This window comes from Myotis nattereri (assembly GCF_964212035.1).
Source record: "Myotis nattereri genome assembly, chromosome: 13".
NCBI lineage: Eukaryota > Metazoa > Chordata > Mammalia > Chiroptera > Vespertilionidae > Myotis > Myotis nattereri.
In genome coordinates, this window is record NC_138088.1 from 46,497,786 (window position 1) to 46,518,488 (window position 20,703).

At 41.6% G+C, this 20,703-nt stretch overlaps 1 protein-coding gene across 1 annotated transcript in view; it reads left to right on the forward strand.

Moving 5' to 3' along the window:
* SORCS3 (sortilin related VPS10 domain containing receptor 3) overlaps positions 1–20,703 on the forward strand; it is a 523,227-nt gene that overhangs the window by 406,852 nt on the left and 95,672 nt on the right. Inside the window, exons 8-9 of the mRNA XM_081104642.1 lie at positions 7,702–7,791; positions 16,758–16,937. Of these exons, the coding sequence (XP_080960768.1) occupies positions 7,702–7,791; positions 16,758–16,937 (270 nt within the window). The remainder of the gene's footprint in view (positions 1–7,701; positions 7,792–16,757; positions 16,938–20,703) is intronic.

The window sequence follows — 20,703 nt, forward strand, 5'->3', positions numbered from 1 at the left end:
TTCCTAAATTAGTCACTCGTTGGAAAGGCTCTGCAGTAGACACTTTTGGCTTGTTCAGGGTTGCACAGTATAGTGGACATTGGCAGGATTTAAGGACCCAAGTTCAAAACCAGGCTCTGCCACTTTGGATCTGAGTGACCTTCTGCATGTCAGTTAAGGTAGAGTAAGCAGGGCTGCTTTGATGACGGTATCTTCCCTACGTGTCATCGTGCATGAGAACAGATAATGCATACTGAGTGGTGAGCATGGAGCTTGGCTCTCCCACAGCGACGCTTCTGCTGGTGCAGGACAGGAGAGGCAGGACGCAGGATGTGCAATGGGGAAGCTCCAAGAAGTAGCACTTGGCCTTTCACAAATATTCCTGGCTCTCTAGGGGAGGTGGCAGTGTTTTCTCAGAAACAGCTTGAAAGGTAGTTTAAATACATCCACTGCTGTCCCCAAATTCACTCATGAGGCATGCAAATCCCAGGTTTGCAAAGCTGTGCTGTAATATCTAGGAGCCTACCCATATCTCCGAGGCCACCTGAAAATCCCCTGTCCCAAAGAAGCATCCCTGCTTCCCTAGAAAATTAGTGATTTTGTTTGCCTTGCCCTTTTAAGATATTTAAAATATCTTGAACATAGCAATAAAATGAATCATTCTCCAAGTAGCGCTGTGAACCTGCCATTCATCCCATGTGACTGAAGACACTTCTGTTCTATTGCTCTACCCATCCCGGTCCTGCTGGTCCTGTGATATTCATTATTCTGTATTGCCTCTACCTTTACACTCTGTGGTAGCTATAGCCTTCCTGGAAAATGTCAGTGCCTCACACAGTCAAAGGGCATAGGTGGATCACCAGCTTCATTTCTGTTTCATGGCCGCTATAAACGATTACCAAAAACTGGGTGGCGTATAAACAACAGACACATTTCTCACAGTTCTGGAGGCTGGCAAGTTTAAGATTAAGGCACTGGTGGATTTGGTGTCTTGTAAGGACCCACATCTTGATCCATAGTTAGTTGTGTCCTCAGGTGATGGAGGAGCAAGTGAGTTCTCTAGGGTCTCAAGGGCTCTGATATCATGGGTGATGGCTCCATCTCCATGACCTGATCACTTCCCCAGGGCCTCACCTCCAAATACCATCACATTGGAGGTTAGGTGTTAACATATGAATTGGTGGGGCCATAGGGGCACAATTCAGTCTACTGCAATTTGTCGATGAAAATACTTCCAAAATCTTTAGGTTCCTAGACACATATCACAGATTATTTTTAACACCCTAATCATTATATTTGTAGACCACTGTAGTTAAATGAAAGCATTTTATCACCTCATCTCATTTACTTCTCAGTAAGAGAAGGGTAGTTATTACACATTCCATTTTTATAGAAAAATAACCCTGAAACTCCAAGAGGTTCATTACAATGCCTAAAATCACATGTCTGATAATTGATGGAGCCAAAATAAAATCACAGATGTTACAAATACCAGGATCTTACAGCTTCTTTCTTCCTCTCCTTTCCCCTTTTCTGTAATATCCCTCTCCTTTCATTAAAATCTCCTTTGCTTTTATGAAATTCTGGGATATTATAGAAAAGGCAGAGGCTAGTGTCTGGCTCGGGAAGATTTCAGTCAATTAATTGACCTCATAATGTCCACTTGTATAAAGGAAATAGGCTATGTGATAGCTTGAGTCAAAGATAAAAGCTTATATACTAGTGAGAAGACTTTATAAGCTAGACTCCTAATAATATCTTGTCTAGCTTCTTCTCAGTTCCATCTTTTACTAACTTATATTAAACTCAGTCTGAAAGCAAAGGGTCTATTTTGACAGAGGAAGGGGGAAGGAAGTGTTTTGATGGTAAATTTTAAAAATTTGTTTAGGATTTCCATGTGTAGTGAAGCTCTGGCATCCTGAATCTGGAACACTCAAAGTGGACTGCAGGGCAATCGAGCCTGAGCTGGCAGTTAGATATCCCTCTCGCAGTCCGGGGCTCTCACAGTCTGGGACCCCTCACTTCTTACTGCCCACCTGCAGCGGAGGCAGGAGAGGCTCCCGCCACCACATCTGCGCTTGCCAGCCATGAGCCTGGCTTCTGGCTGAGTGGCGCTCCCCCTGTGGGAGCACACTGACTACCAGAGGGCAGCTCCTGCATTGAGTGTCTGCCCCCTGCTGGTCAATGCACGTCATAGCGACCGGTCAGTCAGCCATTCAGTTGATTTGCATGTTAGGGTTTTATTATATAGGATTATATTAACTGGGAGTATCCAGATGTTCTAAAATATTGTACTTCAGGATGAAAAATTAAATGCATATGTATTCTTTTTTATTTTGGCACTCTGCCTTTATACTATCAACACCTCAAAAAACAACAAAATCAAAAATAAAAAACAACAACAAAAGAAACACCTAGGAGAGAAAAACACAAAGAACTTCCAAAGGTTAGGTGGGCATCTCAAGAACGTCTTCCCTTCCCCAATCATAAAAGCCAAAGCACTAAGATGAGGCTTGCAGCCATTACTGGTTAAATCTCTGGCAAAATCACTTGGCTTGGTGGTTTCCATGGGTGGTCTTCTTCATGAAGTCATCCTTGAGGACAACAAACATTTCAATCCTCTGTCCCTGCTCAGTTCTGAGCAGGCGGCCCATGTAGCTACGCCAGTACTTCCCTGAGCATCCAGGTTGCATATATGAGCTGTCATCATGGTCAGTCGCCATAGGACCTCCAAGGTGTTGGACTGAGGTAGGCATCTGTGCCTCTAGTTCAGCAGGAGCACTTAGTATGTTCCACGTTCAGGGCTAAAGCTATTTACATGCTATATTGTGTTTGACCCTCATGATAACATGTCCATAGGTAGTATTATTACTATTTCCACTTTCCAGAAGAAATTAGAAAGATTAAATTACCTGTCCAAGTCACCAACCCAACAAGTGGCAGAAGCAGGATTCAAATACGGGTCTGAAAACCCAAGCAACGGTGCTTACAAACCAGAGGAAACTATCAGACTCATTGAGAGTATATAACTGGAAACTTATCAAGTCCAAGCCCCTTACTGTATTTGAAGAAACACACTCAGTGAACGAGGGATACTGATTCTTCTTCTAGTGCTGCTGTGGTCTAGACACACAGTCTATGTACCATGCTTTTCTAACTCACCACCTTTTCTCGGCCTTACTAACATTTCCAATAGGCAGCAAAGCTTCAAGAAGTTTCCTGGTAGGGCTGGTGAAGGTGGCAGTAGAGTTATAAGTGAGTTTTGGCCAATGAGTGTGTTGGCAAGTTCAATATATGTTTTCCCTATAATATCTCCTCTCCCCGCCCCCCACATATACACAAGGAGAAAGAGATAGAGAGAGACAGAGAAAGAGACAGGGAGAGAGTCAGTCCATGGCTATAACATCAACTATCTTATCTCAAATCTATTATTAGTGATGCTCTTTTTGGATTTTTATGTTAGGGCCCTGATAACAAATTTTTATGTGCAAATTGGTGTGAAAGGAGGTTTAGTCTCAGTGCGAGTGTTGTGTTAGGTACCAGACTCACTCTTTTTAGATAAAACTACTTATATTAATACCACAGAGTCTCTCGGACATAAAATGAGCAAACACCAGTGTGACAAACGCTAAAACTCAAGACCAAACAGTCCAGCACAGGAGATGGCTGATAGGGTGTCTTATTGTTTCCAATCCTATGCCACAGTTTTGATTCAGACACATAATGTGGCACCTTAGCAAAGCATTATGGGAAAATGAGCTCGAGATGGCGGAGGTGACATAACCCATCATGCAGAAGTTCCCTTGGTCATCCTGACACTTACAGCAACACAGTGGTGAGACCTATGGCTATTTATTGACTCATGTGGTCCCACAGTCAGAAGCCTGTTTCTTTGTTCTTGAGAAAAAAAAGTGTGATCTTTGAAGGAATTATGGCAGTGGAAAGGAAGAGAAAGACCTAACAATGTCAAGATTTATTTTAAAGAATCTGAATAGAATTAATGAGCAAAGAAATTGGAAAAGTTAATTGTGCATCATAACAACTTGGCTGTTCCCTTTTGTTTCTTTCCTGAGGAGGAAACAGTGCAGAGGCTGTGAGCAGTAACTGGCGTGAGCCTGCACAGGTAGCCATTTCTGTGGGCTTAGACGGATTATTCACATTATAGTGGACCCAGCAAGGTGCTCTAACTGGAAAAGCTTCTAAATGTCATTTTCTATGAAGGCAACAGCCAGATTTATTTCCATTATAGTCTCTCTTATTCTCAGATTCCAAAGCAGTACTATTCACTCCTGGGCAACAATAGAACATTGATTTCTCAAGGCTAAGAAATTGATATGAACTCCACATAGAAATATCTGCCCTGCTGATAGGCATCTTATCTGGGAAATTGGAAGTTGAGTGACATGGGATCCATTCCCCTCCACAGAGAGGGACCAGCATAAGAAGCTTGGTAGTCAGATAAGCCTGGGTTCAAATTCCAGCTTCACCATTTATTTGTGGTGACTTTTCAAAGACTGTGAAGGCTAGTATGCATACAGGAACAGCAGTTGGCATATAACAAATACTCAAAAGTGTTATGTTGTAAATATTTTTGCCTTGTAAGGTACTAATAATGTTATACAATAATATCAATAGTGGTAATTATTATCATGGGTATGAATAATTGTGATGAATATAAAGCACTCATCACATAATTGATACTAAAAACTGTTAGTTTCTGCTTTTCTTTACAGATTACTTATGCCTACTTATGAATTCTAGTTTTTGTGTACTTATGACAGAAATAGGTCCAATATGACTCACAGTCCTCTGGCTCCATTATTTTTTTGTGGCCAGATTTCCCTTTCTCCTCCAAGACAAGCCATCATCCAGAGGCAAGATAGAAATGAAAAAATAAGGATATGCCAGGTTACACTTGGGTATGGCAAGAATGGGAACAAGTCAGAAGAGACAGATGTGTTTAATGGCCAATGCACTTGTCCAAAGGAATCATTTTCACTGGCCAGGAGCCCAATTAAACCTGTAAAATGGAAATGCAGAAAATCAGATTAACGAGCCAGTCATTAGCGAGGAAAAGACCCAGCTAATTCTGTGTTTAGCATGATGGATGGGCCCAGAGCAAATAATTGGATGACATTCATCAAATGTAAAATAAAAGGTGTCACTGAAAGGGAAAGTGGTAATAATCTCTGGGATTTACAATGCCAGCAAATTTGCTTGTAAGGAAGAGAAAAGTTCATCAAAATAGATTAATAGTCACTAAACTTTATTCCTTCCTTGTGCGGTTGCCAGAGAGCCATGCAAAGAACAGAGAGAGCAGATGCCTTAGCCTGGTATCAGCCCAACCTTGTGAGGACTCTGCTCCATGGGCCGGGTGCTAGGGCTTCAATCTGGAGATAAGTTCCTGTGACCACCTCAGGACTGGGCGGGAAGGGAGAGGTCTCCTCTCCATCGTGGTTTAGCTACTAAACACTGGAGGAAGTCAAACTCCAGTCTTCCCAGTCAAGCAGGTTAATCACAATTCATTTTTCATTTAGTCAGTAAGGATTGACCCCTGCCCTGTGCCTGACATTTGTGGGATATACTCATTTACATGTCCAGGTGAGGCTAAGGTCATATACTGGCCATGACAATGAAAGCCTGTGTGATGTTGGTCAAGTTAGTGGACCTCTCTGAGCCTCAATTTTCTGAGCTGTAAAGTAGAAATACAATCCACACCTATAACTCTATATATCTTAACTCTTTCTATAACTCTATATATGTATGTCCATAATATTTAATACATAACATAGGTTTATGAGGGATGGTTTATAAACTGCTTATCATAGCATCTTTCAAGTAATAAGCTTTCACTGCGTGGTAGTTATTATTACTATTACTCTTTTATTACTTAGATTTGGGGTTGGCAGATATGTTTCCATGTGTTGGTTTTATAATTTAAAGTAACACCAAATTAAACCACTAATAAGTAAATAATACCATACAAAGACTAATGGTGAGTGTTCAGAATCAAGGATGACATTTTAATCTGTGTCTGTGTGGTTGAGATTTATTTTAAAAAGAAAAAACAAAAATGACTTCCTAGGAACTCATTGATCTTAATATATCAGTACCCCGTCTCTAAGCCGATGAGGAACAATACAGATTCAGAACAGATGTCTTATTAAAAAAAAAAAAAAGTCCCGAGTACAAGATGTAATGATTCTAATTAGAAAATAGAGATGTAAGGATAGCGGGGAGCATCAGGGAGAAACCGGTCTCTGCTCTTGGTTCACAGCCGAGTCTTTGCACCAAGTTTTCACGAGGTTCTGCCTTCACACTGACTCCAACATCTGCTCTACCTGGCAGCGTATGGTACCTGATTTGCGGGTTTCCAATCTGTGCAGAGCCAGGGGGAGCCATGGGAGGTGCCACCTCTCAGAGTGAGAAGCGGTGGGTGGATTTCAATAGAGATGTTCGACCCATCCTGCTCTCAGCAGCTGCCGTGGAAGGGCGCCAGGTTGGGACCAGAGTAGGAGGACTGGCCTGTCTCCAGCAAGTGCTCGGGCCTTAATGAGAGCAGAGCATGTGCCTCCACTAATTACCTCCTCAGCACAGCAGCCTGGTGGCTATTGTCATCCTACTATTTTCTCTGAACAGGCTATATTATCTTCTCTTGGGAATATTAATTTCCCCTGAGTTAGGGTGACTGGGCCGAGAGCAGCCATCTGCAGAGCTGTGCCATGTTGGCAGGACTTTTAACCAAGCCCAGGCCAGAGGTTCGTTTCTTGGAGTGGTTTCCAGGTTCCTCTAAGATTTCATAGTTTCCCAAGTGAGGTCATGACCCCTGAACCTGACCCCCCAGCCTGGACAGCAGAATTGGGACTCAAACCCCACATTTCTGACTTTTAAATCTAGAGTGTTTTCTCTGGCTTTGATGCCTTTAAATAACTTGCTCAAGGAGAGTCCATAAATATCTGCTTAATGCCTTAATTTGTAAATATAAAGGAAAAGCAATGTGCTCAGATCAGAAGTGAAATTAATTTCAAAGTTATAAGCACTTTAAGCAGTATTAATATTCAGATCAAGAAAAGAAATCCTTTGGCCATCACATCATGGTCACAATGGATTAAACATTGATTTTTTTAAAAAAAGAATAAATAAATCATGGGTACAGCTCACATCAATAGCTTCTCTGTTCTCAGCTGAAAACATTTATTAGGTTTGTACATGTGCAGAGAACAGTGACCAAATACACAGTCCTTGTTCTCACAGAAAGTGCCATCCACGGGGAAGACTGTTGTCATCACCCACCTATTCTCTAAGGGCCATGACATGGGAGCAGCTCAGGGTGTCGTGGGATTGGAGGTTAAAAACCAGCAAGGGCCCAACCGGCATGACTCAGTGGCTGAGCATCGACCTATGAACCGGGAGGTCATGGTTTGATTCCCAGTCAGGGCACATGCCCGGATTGCAGGCTTCCTCCCCAGTGGCGGGGCGGGGGGCGGGGAATGGGGGGTGCAGGAGGAAGCGAATCAATGATTCTCTCTCATCATTGATGTTTCTATCTCTCTCTCCCTCTTCCTTCTTCTCTATAGTCAATAATAATAATAAAAAGAACCAGCAAGCTACTCCCTAAAAGGTTGTCACAAACCACTGTAGCTACTGATGGAGAGGCTAATACCTTCCAACTTGTGTCATGATCCATGGCCCCATCTGACCTGTCTGTTTCCCTTGACCCAGGTAACAACTGGAGGAAGAGCCAGCTACTACGTGTCCTATCGAAGAGAGGCCTTCGCTCAGATAAAGCTGCCCAAGTACTCGCTGCCGAAGGTACATACCTCCTGATGTCCTGGTCCTGCCAGACAGAGCTGCAGGGAGAGGCTGCCTTGTTGGGCTCTGGGAGGTTAGATCCCTGCGGGGGAACCATCTGTCATTCAGCCTGACTTAGCCCTGTGGGGCTTGGCCTCTACAGAGGTCGTTGAACCTGGGTTCTCTGTTCTCCTGTCAGCAGGGTACACAGGCAGGAGTTTTGATTTGCTATGACTCAAATATCCCACATTACTGTGGGTCATTCCCCAGGAGAAGGGAGCACTAGCTTTGGGATCTCTTCTGAGGAGCCCTTTCTTTTGTAAGGGCCTTACTGCCAAATAGAGGGATGGGTTCAGAATGGTCTAGGCAGCAGCACAGACGCTGTAAGTGTGAGCCCATAAAGGTGCATAGGTGAGTCTCCTTGTTTTCTTGCTTCTCCCTCCATTTTAATGCTAAATATAACTGCCTATGATTATACTCCCTTCTGCCACTATGAGTAATGAGAAAAGAAGAGTTTACTATAATTTCAATAACAACCGATGGCATGGCAATTCCTCTGTTGTAAGATTATAAAACTTAACTTTGTGAACCCCATTTCCGGTGAACACTGGCTTTTGGGAGAAGATGGATTTTAGAACCTCAGTGTGAACGTGGACAGGACATAATTGCATCACCTAATGAGGCTGCAAAGAAGCAAAGTCTCATGTCAAGTATAATGTTACAAAGAACTGGGTTTCTAAGCTGGTGCTAGGAAACATATTATGACTACAGAGGTAGGAGGGGTTATGGAATAAGAAGGTGGGTAATTGTCTACCCTCTTATTGTTTCTATGCACTCATTTATTCATGTATGCATATATCAATCCATTCATCCATTTGTTCCTTCTTTTATTCAGCCATTGAACTATTCTTTCTAACATAGAAGTTTTTCCTCTGTGCCAGGCACTGAGCTAAGGTCTATGGCTAGAGTAGTGAATAAGACAAAACAGACCTGTCTTCATGGAGCTTATATTCCGGTAGAGAAGAGAGATACTGAACAAACAACTGTAGGTGTAGAGGGTGTTATAAGTATAGAAGCTCAAGGGTCATTGTGCAATAAGAGTTAGAGCTAAATAAATATGAGTAATGAGGGCAAGTTTCCTAAAGAAATTGATGTTTAAGCTGATTAAGAAATAAGGAGTTAACTGTGCAAACAAGTGTTGAGGAATATAATAGAAAATATGTGCACAGGCCCTATTTTAAGAGAGAGTAGAGGCCCAGCTGGTGTACCCAGTGGTTGAGCATCAATTCATGAACCAGGAGGTCACAGTTTGATTCCTGGCCATCAGGGTACATGCCTGGGTTTCAGGATAGATCCCCAGTGGGGGCCATGCAGGAGGCATCTGATTGACGATTCTCTCTCATCATTGATGTTTCTATATCGTTCTACCTCTCTTGGAAATCAATAAAAAACACTTAACAATAAGTAAGTAAAATAAGGAGAGAGTATGATTTATTCAACAAACTGAAACCATGTTGAGTGACTGGATTAGACTCAGGTGAGAGGCTGATGAGGTGGGCAAGGGCCACATTCAATAGCCTCAGAGACCCTGGGAATCAATTTCTCATTTTCTCTACCTTCTTTGTGATTGGCTTTTATAGGACCAGTATCTAATTTTATGGTTGCATGATGTACCCATCAGATATTCTAAACACAAGCAGGAAAGAGGCATGCCTGCCTGGAGAATTGAGGACAGGGATGCTCCTAATTATGCTCTTTCCAAAAAAGAATGATCCCTCGTAGGAACCGGATGATTTCCCTGTATGGGCCTAAAAAAAAAAAGTTTCAGGAACTTTCCAAACCTTCGTCCAATGTCCAATGTAGGGCCTATTTTGTCTGTGTATGCTTACCCATTTTATGTGTTGTTAAGCCCACCTTCTCAGGAAAAACAAACAGTTCCGTGCCCTGGGCAGTGTGGTTGTAGGTGGGGACAAATTAACCCTGGAATTGATCACAATCCTAGAACACTCCATTAATGATTAGCAAATGCATGGCCATTTATTGTGGTGGAGACACATCCCTGTGACTCCTTTTGTAGAACTTCATCCAGAACAGCTTTTCATTAATATGAGGGTGGCTGTGAAAATAGCTGGATGGTTATCGATCCCCTTTATTAGCTGACCTTGCCCCAGATTTTTCCTAAGAGGTGAAGACAAAGGGGGTGGAGGGAGATTGGTTCTTCCCATTGTTTACAAATGGAAATGGCTTTTAAGCAAGTTGCTGCCTTTCCTGGAGTCCTGAGGCTGTGGCTGGGCCTCCTTGAAAACAAGAACAAAGCAGTTCCCTTCACTACTGCCCTCACCTCTCCTCCAAGACTGTCTGTTCAGACCTGCTTGCCTGGGGCAGTCCTGGCTTTGGAGTGCTTTGCAGAGAATAAAATGAATGCTGTTAATAATAAGCAGCACTCTTAGGAGTAGCAACCACATGCCCAGTCCTCCAAACCCAGTCCCTGGCATCCATTTAGCATCTCAGTCCAGAGGGTGGGGAAGGAAATGAAGGGGAGTCATAGTGGCTTTGGGAAAATATGACAGAGCTTATGAGCAGAAACCCTGAGCTCTCATTCCAATTCTGTAGTGAACTCATCCACGAGGCCGGGTCTTCTCGTCTGTGAAATGGGCATCGTCATACTATCTGACAAAGTTGTGAGGATTCAACAAATGGTTCATTGTTGGTAAAGTGGAAAGTGCTGGGCGACTCTAAGCAATGATTGTGATCCAAGGGGAAATACAGTAGATGCTCTTGACCTGCGTGGAGATCTGTATTCCTTGTTAGGTCACGTCTTAGCCTGTCCTTGGACTTAGGGTTGCCTGAGGCCCTCACTTTACCACCCTGACTCTAATACACCTTTTGTCTCTTAGATGCTGGCTTATTATTAACTTGTTACTCTTATAGTCATTTCTACAAGAGAACATTTTGATTTTATGTCTGTTTGTATGTGGGACTCAGTTTGTTGTTAGTGACGATGTTGACCTTTACCTGAGTCCTGTGTTTTAGAAAACAGCAATATTTAAGAAAGCCCTCACCCTTTCGTGTTCTTGGACATGACTTACTACAAAGATCTCCCCATCCCCAATGCCTTGATAGGACACTGGTGTCCCCGAGTTTACTTTTGACCACACCCAATTCCTACTCTTTGTCTCATAAATGATTGTCCCTACCGACCAATCTGTACCAAATGCTTGCTGATTTGACTTTACCAACTTACATTCAGCTTTCCTTCCCTCAAATCCCTAAACTTTGACCCACTCTTGAGCATATGTGAGCCCTGGGAGCTTACACATTGAGACTCAGAACAGCCCCTCTTAACAGCCACCCCTGAAAATGACAGATTCTAAGGAGAACAACTTCCCTGTCTCACCTCACTCCTCACACCCCAGTTTTGGTAGCCTTGGTGTACTTCTCCTTGTAAAAGCAATTCTTTTAAAAAATATATATATTTTTATTGATTTCAGTGAGGAAGGGAGAGGGAGAGAGAGATAGAAACATCAATGATGAGAGAGAATCATTAATCGGCTGCCTCCTGCATACCCGCATACCTTGATCCTACACTGGGGATCAAGCCCACAATCCAGGCATGTGCCCTGACCAGGGATTGAACTGTGACCTCCTGTTTCATAGGTCGATGCTCAACCACTCAGCCATGCTGGCCAGACTAAAAGTAACTCATTTCTGCCTTCACTCTGAGATGCTTGCAGATGTTATGGCCATAGTGTTGCAATAGTCTTTTGCAATAAAATCTCTTTTTACCTTAGTCTGGGTGTGTTTCCATTTGACAGTAGAGTACAGTTAATTGTGTATTGAATAATAAGAGAGAAGAGAGGGAAATATGGATGAGAAAATTTATTATAATGGTAATGGCAATGATATTAACCTTTTCCTTAATTTCCTCAGGAAAATTTTTCTTAATTTTTACATTTCTCCAAATGCTGCTTTATCCTTCTTTGCCGTGTCACAGCCACACTTCTTAAAGAGTTATCTGTAGTTCTAACCTCTTTTCTCACTTGCTCTTCACTCTTCAACCGATGGCCGGTTGCCCTCTGCTCCCCCATATCTATCCCACTATTTCACCAAAAACCTTCTAGCCATTGCTACCAGTGACTGCCTATAGGCTATATCCCCCCAAAATGTAGCTCTTTGTCTTTTGATACCTCTCTGTATAATTTGACAATGTTTGGGGGATCCATACTTGATACTCTTCCCTTTGCTCTTATTTACTTCTGATTTCCTTTCCCTGATCCCCTTCCTCTTGCCACCCTTTAAATTCCGATGTTTCTCAATTCTTTTTTTACATTCTGCATGGTTCCCATGTCACCTCTTTGCTTTTCTTCTTCTTCTTTTTTTTTATATATATATATTTTATTGATTTTTCACAGGAAGGAAGGGAGAGAGATAGAGAGTTAGAAACATCAATGAGAGAGAAACATCGATCAGCTGCCTCCTGCACATCCCCCACTGGGGATGTGCCCGCAACCCAGGTACATGCCCTTGACCGGAATCGAACCCAGGACCCCTCAGTCCACAGGCCAATGCTCTATCCACCGAGCCAAACCGGTTTCGGCTGCTTTTCTTCTCGTTGGTGACTCCTATGTCTGCAGCCTCAATCCATATCTCTCCACTGACCTCTGGACTGTAACTTCAACTGTCTATACAGAGTACATCCCCTTAATGGCTTCATTTAACAACTCCTCAAGTGAGCTCAGAGACTCTACCCTATATCCCTTATAACTCACTCTTCTGCCACGTTTACTTAGTCCATTTATTCATTCAGTAGGCTTTTGTTAGATGTCTGCCATGTGCTAGATACTCTGATAAACACTAGAAATAAAGTGATATATAAGAGAGGCATAGTTTCTGACCTCTTGGAGTTGATAATCTAACTAGGGGCCGGATGCACGAAATTCATGCAAGAGTAGGCCTTCCTTCCCCCAGCTGCCAGCACTGGCTTCCCTCTGGCACCCAGTACCTGGGCTTCCCTGGCAGCCCCAGCTTCATCTGGAAGGTTGTGTGGAAGGACAGAGGGACATCTGGTCTAATTAGCATATTACGCTTTTATTATTATAGATGAGAGAGACAGATATCAAACAAATAATTACACAAATGATATTTAATTATCATTTTAGTGACTAAAGTTCAAGGGATTTTGTAAGTCAGATATCTGAGATATAAAAGATATGTCCTTCTCCCTTACCCCCTGTAGATTCTACCTCTTTAATACTCACTGATCCATTTCTTAGGGTTATAGAAAACATACTCCTGAGATCAGACCCTCGTGTATTACTACCTAGATTATTGCTATGACATTTTAAGCCTTTCTCCCTGCCCTACTTTAATCCACTGGGTCCTCAATGCATATGATCTTGCAATGAAGCTCATCTTCTCCAACTCAGTCTCTGCATTGATCAACTCTAATCTTTTCTTTCTCCTGCAAAAACCTTGTGATAGCTTTGTCTTTTATTCTGGGTAAACTTAGGGGCACTATACAGAACCCCTTATGATGTGGCCACTCTACCCTCAGTGTCCACAAAAGAAAACTGCTTTCAAGCTATTCCAAGTTCCACACATTTCCTTGAATGACCACCCTTCCTCCCACCTATATAGGCCTTTCTACTCCTATCACCATTTTCAGTACCTTTGTTAAAGCACTTATAAGTTCATGGAAGGCCACAAGAGCATGAGATGTTTCCCCTGGGTGGGCATCTTCCTGAGGTTAGGGTCTACATTTTGTTCCTCTCTGTTTTTATATTACGGTATTTGACATATGGCATATGCTTAATAACATATATCTTCCTATAATGAAGTTATGGTAGGCCCAGATTATTAAAAAAAATATTTCAGTAACAGAGAAGTATTTTTACTCTTTTCTCCTAAGAAGTAACAGGTTTTCAAAAAGCAACTCTGATTCTCCCCAATTATTCTTTTGGGAGGGTATAGGGCAGTGATGGTGAACCTATGACACACGTGTCAGAGGTGACATGCGAACTCATTTTTTTTTGGTTGATTTTTCTTTGTTAAATGGCATTTAAATATATAAAATAAATATAAAAAATATAAGTCTTTGTTTTACTATGGTTGCAAATATCAAAAAATTTCTACATGTGACACGGCACCAGAGTTAAGTTAGGGTTTTTCAAAATGCTGACACACTGAGCTCAAAAGGTTCGCCATCACTGGTATAGGGGGACTGTTATTTATAATTCTTTTACTATGAAGGTGATGCATACTTTGGAGTTAGAGTCGCAGAATTCAAGAAATAAACATTATTCTTCTTCAAATCTCTATTTGACCAAATTTAACTAACAGGAATTTTCTTTGTTCCTGAAGACTTACTCTCCAGGTTATTATTGGTTAATTCTTATTCAACCATAAGACCTATTAGAAGAGACAATACAGCATTCAGAGCTTTTCAGAGAGTAGTTCCCCAGATTGTATGCAGCAGAATCATCTGGGGGGCTTATTAAATGGCAGAATCTAAGGCTTTTCACCAGAAATACTGAATGAGAACGCCAGGCAGTGGAACTCATGAGCCTTCCTGCTATTAAGATCTCCAGGTCATGTTGATGCACATTAAAGTTATATCCCCACTGATAATAGGTTTAGCTTCTTGATTAGGGTAGTCTCAAGTTTAAATCTTAGTAATGTCATTTATTAACTAAGTGACTTTGGCCAATTAGGGATTTCTCAAGCAGGCATCTCATAATCCTAGATGCCAGAAAGCAGTCTTTCACCCCTGAGCCTGCAGTACCTGTTCACCAGGTAACACAGTCCCAACACAGGTCTAAGGTAAGATGCACTCATAGCAAATTTGGCTGCCTCTAATCCTGACCATGCCCCAGTGTTTTGAGTTGTTTTTCCCCCACCTCTTTTTTATTAGTTTAGTCTAACATAATTTAGCTCATTCACTTTTATAACCAAAACATCTGGGAAAAGCCAGGAATTTCTATTGCATTTTTAACAGGATAAGTGAATTTAATCTGTATTTCCTGCAGCTGCTGTTTCCCCTCCTACTGGGTTCTTGGGTTTTCATTCCACACCAACATGACATGATGTCATCACATGGTTTTTAAGAGTAAGCCTCATTACCATTTCAAGCAGTTCAGCAGGAACCTCTAAGGTGTGTAAGTACAAATGAGCAAGTAAGGTCTTAGGCAAGGTGACCAAGGGCATTCAAGGCCAGAGACCGGGATGTGACAGAGAATCTCCAACGCACAGATGTAGAACTTGCTTATCACTCTCCCTGCCTCCCACATGCCCAAATCAAATAAGCTTGCTCCTTCTGAAATCATCCAAATCAAATGAGCCTGCTCCTTTTGAAATCATCTTGATGGAGCTCTCCATGGTTCTGACATTCTAGACAGTGCTGCCTCCCTTTATTGTTGAAACGATTTCTGGGAAAGGTTGGCCAAATAAGGTAAGAGGTAGATTCAACCTGATTATCTAATTCCTGTCAACTGCAATTGCTTGTACCAATGCTTTCCACCACAGTGACAAGGGCCCCTCTCCTGCTTTCTCAGGATGTTATTACTTGTTGCCATACGCATCTGTATAGTTATGCATTCTTTAACTACTCCCGGTTTTCAAATGTTTATCCTTGTCAACATTGCCTCTTGACAGTGTGAGTTCCTTAATTAAGGACTTGAGTTTATGATACTCTTTGTACAGTGCCTAAACACATATGCAAACTGGCTTTTATAAACTGCGTTGGATTCTGCACTCATAGATTTGATTTTAGAAGTGACCCACTCCAATAATGCAAACTAAAGTAACTTCAGTGACCAGAAAGTAGCAAATCATAAGAAAAGTTAGATACATGGGACTGAGAGTCCTATGACTCCACCTAGAAGACTACATTTTCAAGTATTGCAAATAGACTGTGGTCAAACCAATAGACGAGGGTCAAACCCTCGCGATTTATATTTACTGTATGGGTCCTTGGTTTGCAACTTCTGATTTAGAGGCTATATATCCAAATGGTCAGAAGCTAACAATTAGTTTCTAGTCCTACCACTGAGATTCAAAACATGGTTCTGTCACTTACTAGCTATTCAATATGAAGTACATTTTCAAACCTCTATTTCCTTAGTTTAGTCCTCAATAAGATGGGAATAATTACACTACATCCATTATAGACTTATTTGGATTTGTAACTGAAATAATACATTAAGATAACTTAGAACACTGCCAGTTGTTAGCTCTTTTTATTGGTAGCCCAGCCTCTTCACTTTTTGGTAAGAAAATTGAAGCTCTTGGAGACTGACATATTCATCAGTTCTGTAGCAGAGCTTATATTATGACTGAGAACACTAAATTTCACGTTGAGTATCTTTTCCTTTATATCAATGATTTTCAAACATTATTTTATTAACAGCAGAACCCCCTTCACCTAATATTCCTAGAATATTACACAGAACTTTAGTACAAAGCAGATTTGAGTGGTTCTGCTCTGGTTGAAACAGGGTTGGAAGTCCAGAGTCCCACCCACTGGCCATGTCTCCCTGCCTCTCTTCCTGCAATCCCCATGTCTCTGAAGATTCCAAAGAAAGGTGTGAAAACCATTACACCGAAACGTTTGAAAACATCAATGGAGATCTAAAGAAGGGATAGGCCTGTCTTCTGGCATGTGTGAGTTTTTTCTTGCAAGGCTTTTTGTCTCTGTTAGCACCAACACTACCTTTCAGATATAAAAACAAAAAAAAAAGTGGATGTATCCCTTGAAGCCATGGAAAATGATACCCACCAAAGCCCCTTATGCCCATCTTGCTGTCACTTAGCAAGGAACAGAAATCATGAAGCTCATAATTTATAGCCTTGGTCCGACACAGAATTGTTTAACATTGCCTATAAATCAAGCTTTTTCTCAACCATTTTGTAAGTCACAGTAATTATTCTGGGTCCCAGTGGGCAGGGAGATATGAGATCTGCTGCCTTACAGGCCTTCCATCTTCTTACAGGACATGCACATCATCAGTACCGATGAGAACCAAGTGTTTGCTGCGGTTCAAGAATGGAACCAGAATGACACATACAACCTCTATATCTCAGACACGCGTGGGATTTACTTCACCCTGGCCATGGAGAACATTAAGAGCAGCCGAGGTCTAATGGGAAACATTATTATTGAATTGTATGAGGTATGTAGCCAAGATTATCCCACACCTGGGTCTGCCTCTCTTTTTCATGAGTTTTAATGGTATAAACACAAGCAAGTGGGTCAGATAGCCCTGGGTGAGATCTCAGCTGTACCACTTAGCAATTGTTTGACTTGGGAAGGGTCTTCACTTCTCTGTGCCTCAATTCCCTCACCTGTAAAATGGAGATAAAATATTTATCTCATGAGATTATTGTGAGGATGAGAGGTAATGTTTGTGAAGCATATAGTGTGGGGGTTGGCTCAGTAAGCCTTCAATAACTGTATCTAAAGACAATGTTCTTGTAGGTATGAGCATAATTACAAGTCAGAAAAAAGGGGTACGTGGTCTATGTGATCTCTTAAGTAAATTTTTCAACTCTATGCTTCTTCTTATGAACTCTGGGTGGAGAAAACAATGTTATTTGTATGCTTTAAGTTATTTAGGAAATCAAAATATTTTAATTTTGTGGAGAGCAAACATCAGCTGTATTTTATAGGAAACTAAAGTAAACATCAGTGATGGATGTGAAGGTTCCCCTAAAATGCCACCAAATGCCAAAATCTATGCATGAAGAATTGGCCTTGACTGACATTGAGTTTTTTCTCGTTTTAATATATGATTACTTTTACTGAGTGTGCGCTTGTATTTTTTTAAATGTCATCACTGGTTAAAGAATAATTTATCTAGGAAACCAAGTGACTCCATATAGGAACTAGATTAAACAACTATTTGTTTCAGTGACCCTAATGATGTAGTGCTTTTTTAAACCTCTAGTGACAAGTGTGTCCTTTGACAGGCCTGGCCACAGTGAAGGTACTTGATTGACCACCTCGGTATGATGCATTGGTTTGAGCAAAGAAAGTGTGTCTGAGTATCCAACATTCACCAGTGACTTGGTGGTCAAACCCACATACCTGAGCTGGTTGAGGTCATCTATTCATGAAAGGTCAAGTTGTGTATTGTGAGTGGTAGGCTCAGATGGTCTGGATGAGCTGCTCCCTTGTGAGGTGTTTGCTTTGAGGACTGGTAGAGGCTTTCAGAACAGAGAGGCCAGTGCATGGGCTTCTGCTTCTCTTCTGCCAAAGAACCAGCATCTCTGCACTGGTATGTAAGTTGGCTGCTCGGTCACTGGAAGTGATGGTAACATAGAAGGTTCCAATTCTTTTATCAGAGTAGAAGGAGGATTACACAAACAAATGGGGTGAATGGGAGTACATCTTAAAAAGGATAGAAGTGAATGGCATTGATTATAAAACAAAATCAGTAGAAATATCCTGGTTTCTTAAAGAGGTAGTTGAAATGCTAAAATAATTCTTTTAAGAATAAGGTTTATTTGGAAAAATGGCCCAGATAACTTCCTAGAGTTACAAAAACTTGTAAAGATGACTAAAGAGTATATATGGTTTGGAAAGCTTCCATTTCTATGCCTATACTCAGACCAGGAAGAAGAAACGTACCTTTGTTATTGGGCAATAAGTCACGGCTTATGGGAAGGTTTAGATGGATGTTCACAGTACTGAGGCCACTCCAACAAGTCCCTGTTTGCACAAGTGAGGCTATAAAGATAAGAGGATTATCCATGCTCCTGTGGCCAGAACCAAGAGGAGGGTAGACATTGCTGCAGATGGCATTTCAGTTGAGAAATCCTTGGGTCTCTGACCCTATTGATTATGGTGAGTGAATTTGTGACTGTGCTGTTTCTTTCCTATGGGAGCCTGAAAGCTCCTTGGTCATTTAGAACAGCGAGACACTCTCATCTGAAGTGGAACATGAATCAAAATGAAGAATGTACCTAGATCTATGTAATTTGTTTTCTTCTCACTGAAGTCAGTCTTGCATTTTTGGTCTCGTTGTGGGGAGGGAATGCATGGAGTCATTGCATCTACAGAGAAACATGATGTATCAAGCAAGGCAGCTTCTTTAACACCAGAACTGTTGAACTGGTTCCCCATTCAATTTTATCAGGTTTTATTGTGCCTCCACTTTGTGTGAAAATCCAGGAGTGAGATAGGAAAGATGATGGCTGTTACCATCATGGAGGTTGAAATCTAGTTTGTTGGACTTTGCAGAGGTCATCAAACAAGCTCCCTTTTTACCTGCCCAAGATTGGAACGAATTGAGACAGTGACAGAGGATGAGACAAATAGAGATCAAACATCACCTAACATTGAAAAGTTAGGTAGGAGGAAGTGGGCTTGCTAACACTGTGCTCTAGAACTGCACCTATCCATCCAGTAACAGGCAGAAATTGTAAATTAAAAGATCTCCTGTGGAAACCTGTTTCTATAACACCATCACCCTGAGGTACAGAAGGTCTGATCTTTGCAGGTAGATCCCCAAAAGAGTGGATGTGGGGATGAGCCGTACATGCCCAGTTCCTTTTCTCAGCATTACCTATCATTATCGTATGTCTCTCCTGATGAGAAAGAAGTGAAGAAGTGAAAGGTATGAGCCAAGAATTGGATAGAGGATACAGATGTATAAGATTATCAGCTAACCAGTCTTACTGAATAGAAGTGATGCTTGTCAGGTACAAGAATGAGTGTTGGATAAATAATTGGAGTTAAATTCTAGAAGGAATTTAGTACCAAGGGAATAAAATGGATCCTGACACTATCTAGACAATGAACAACGTACTGAAGGTTTTTAGAGGGCGATGCTGTTTTGCACCTGGAGATACATCCTGTGATTTGGAGACAAAGCTCAATTTAATTGGTCTCTAGGGGTTATTAGACTTTCACCTTCTTCACTGGAGCTTCTCATAGAAACTGAGATTGTTATTTTCTGGACTCTGCCCTTGAGTAATGCACCTGGGAAGACTGGTAAACTTTCACATTCAGTTGAGCTAAATTAACAGACTTTCATGGTGTGTACTCTGTTTGATGAGATGAGGCTGGTACATGAAACTGACAATCTACAGTGGGGCCTTGACTTATGAGTTTAATTCGTTCCGTGACGGAGCTCGTAACTCAAAAATTACTCGTATGTCAAATCAAAAAGTGAATGAGTGAGACACGTGATGCTGGGCTGATGTTGTGGCGTTCACTGTGACGTTTGCTGTGCCAACTAGCGGTGGGGTATCTGAAGCTGGCTTGTAGCCCTAATTTTAGCTCGCAACTCAAAGCAAAAAATCGGCCGAGAGACAGCTCGTATCTCGAAAAACTCGTTAGTCGGGATACTCGTAAGCCAAGGCCCCACTGTACTGGAAAGATATGTATTAGGATAGTTAGTGATCACAGTCTAACGTTTTTTTGTTGTTCTTTTTATTTTTTATTTTATTTTTTCCTTTTTATTGAAATAATTGGGGTGACACCAGTTAATAAAATTATACCAACTTCAGACTCACAATTCCACAGCACATCATTTGTACACTGTCTTGTGTGTTCACCATTCCAAGTCAAGTCTCCTTCCATCACCATTTATCCCCCTATACCCTCCCTCAATTCCTTCTTCTCTCCCCGCGGCAATCACCACACTGTTGTCTGTGTCCTTGAGGTTTTTCTCTGTCTTTTGTTTTTCGTTTTTGCTTAATCCCTCCACTCCACCACTATCCAGTCCCCCACCTCCAACAGCTGTCAGCCTCCCTTCTATCTTTGAGTCTGTCTCTATTTTGCATGTTAGTTCATTTTGTTAATTAGATTCCACATGTGAATGAAATCACATGGCACTTGTCTTTCTCTGACTGACTTATTTCACCAATATAATGCTCTCCAGGTCCATTCATGCTTTTTCAAAGGGCAAGACTTTTATTAAAGTTATAATTTCT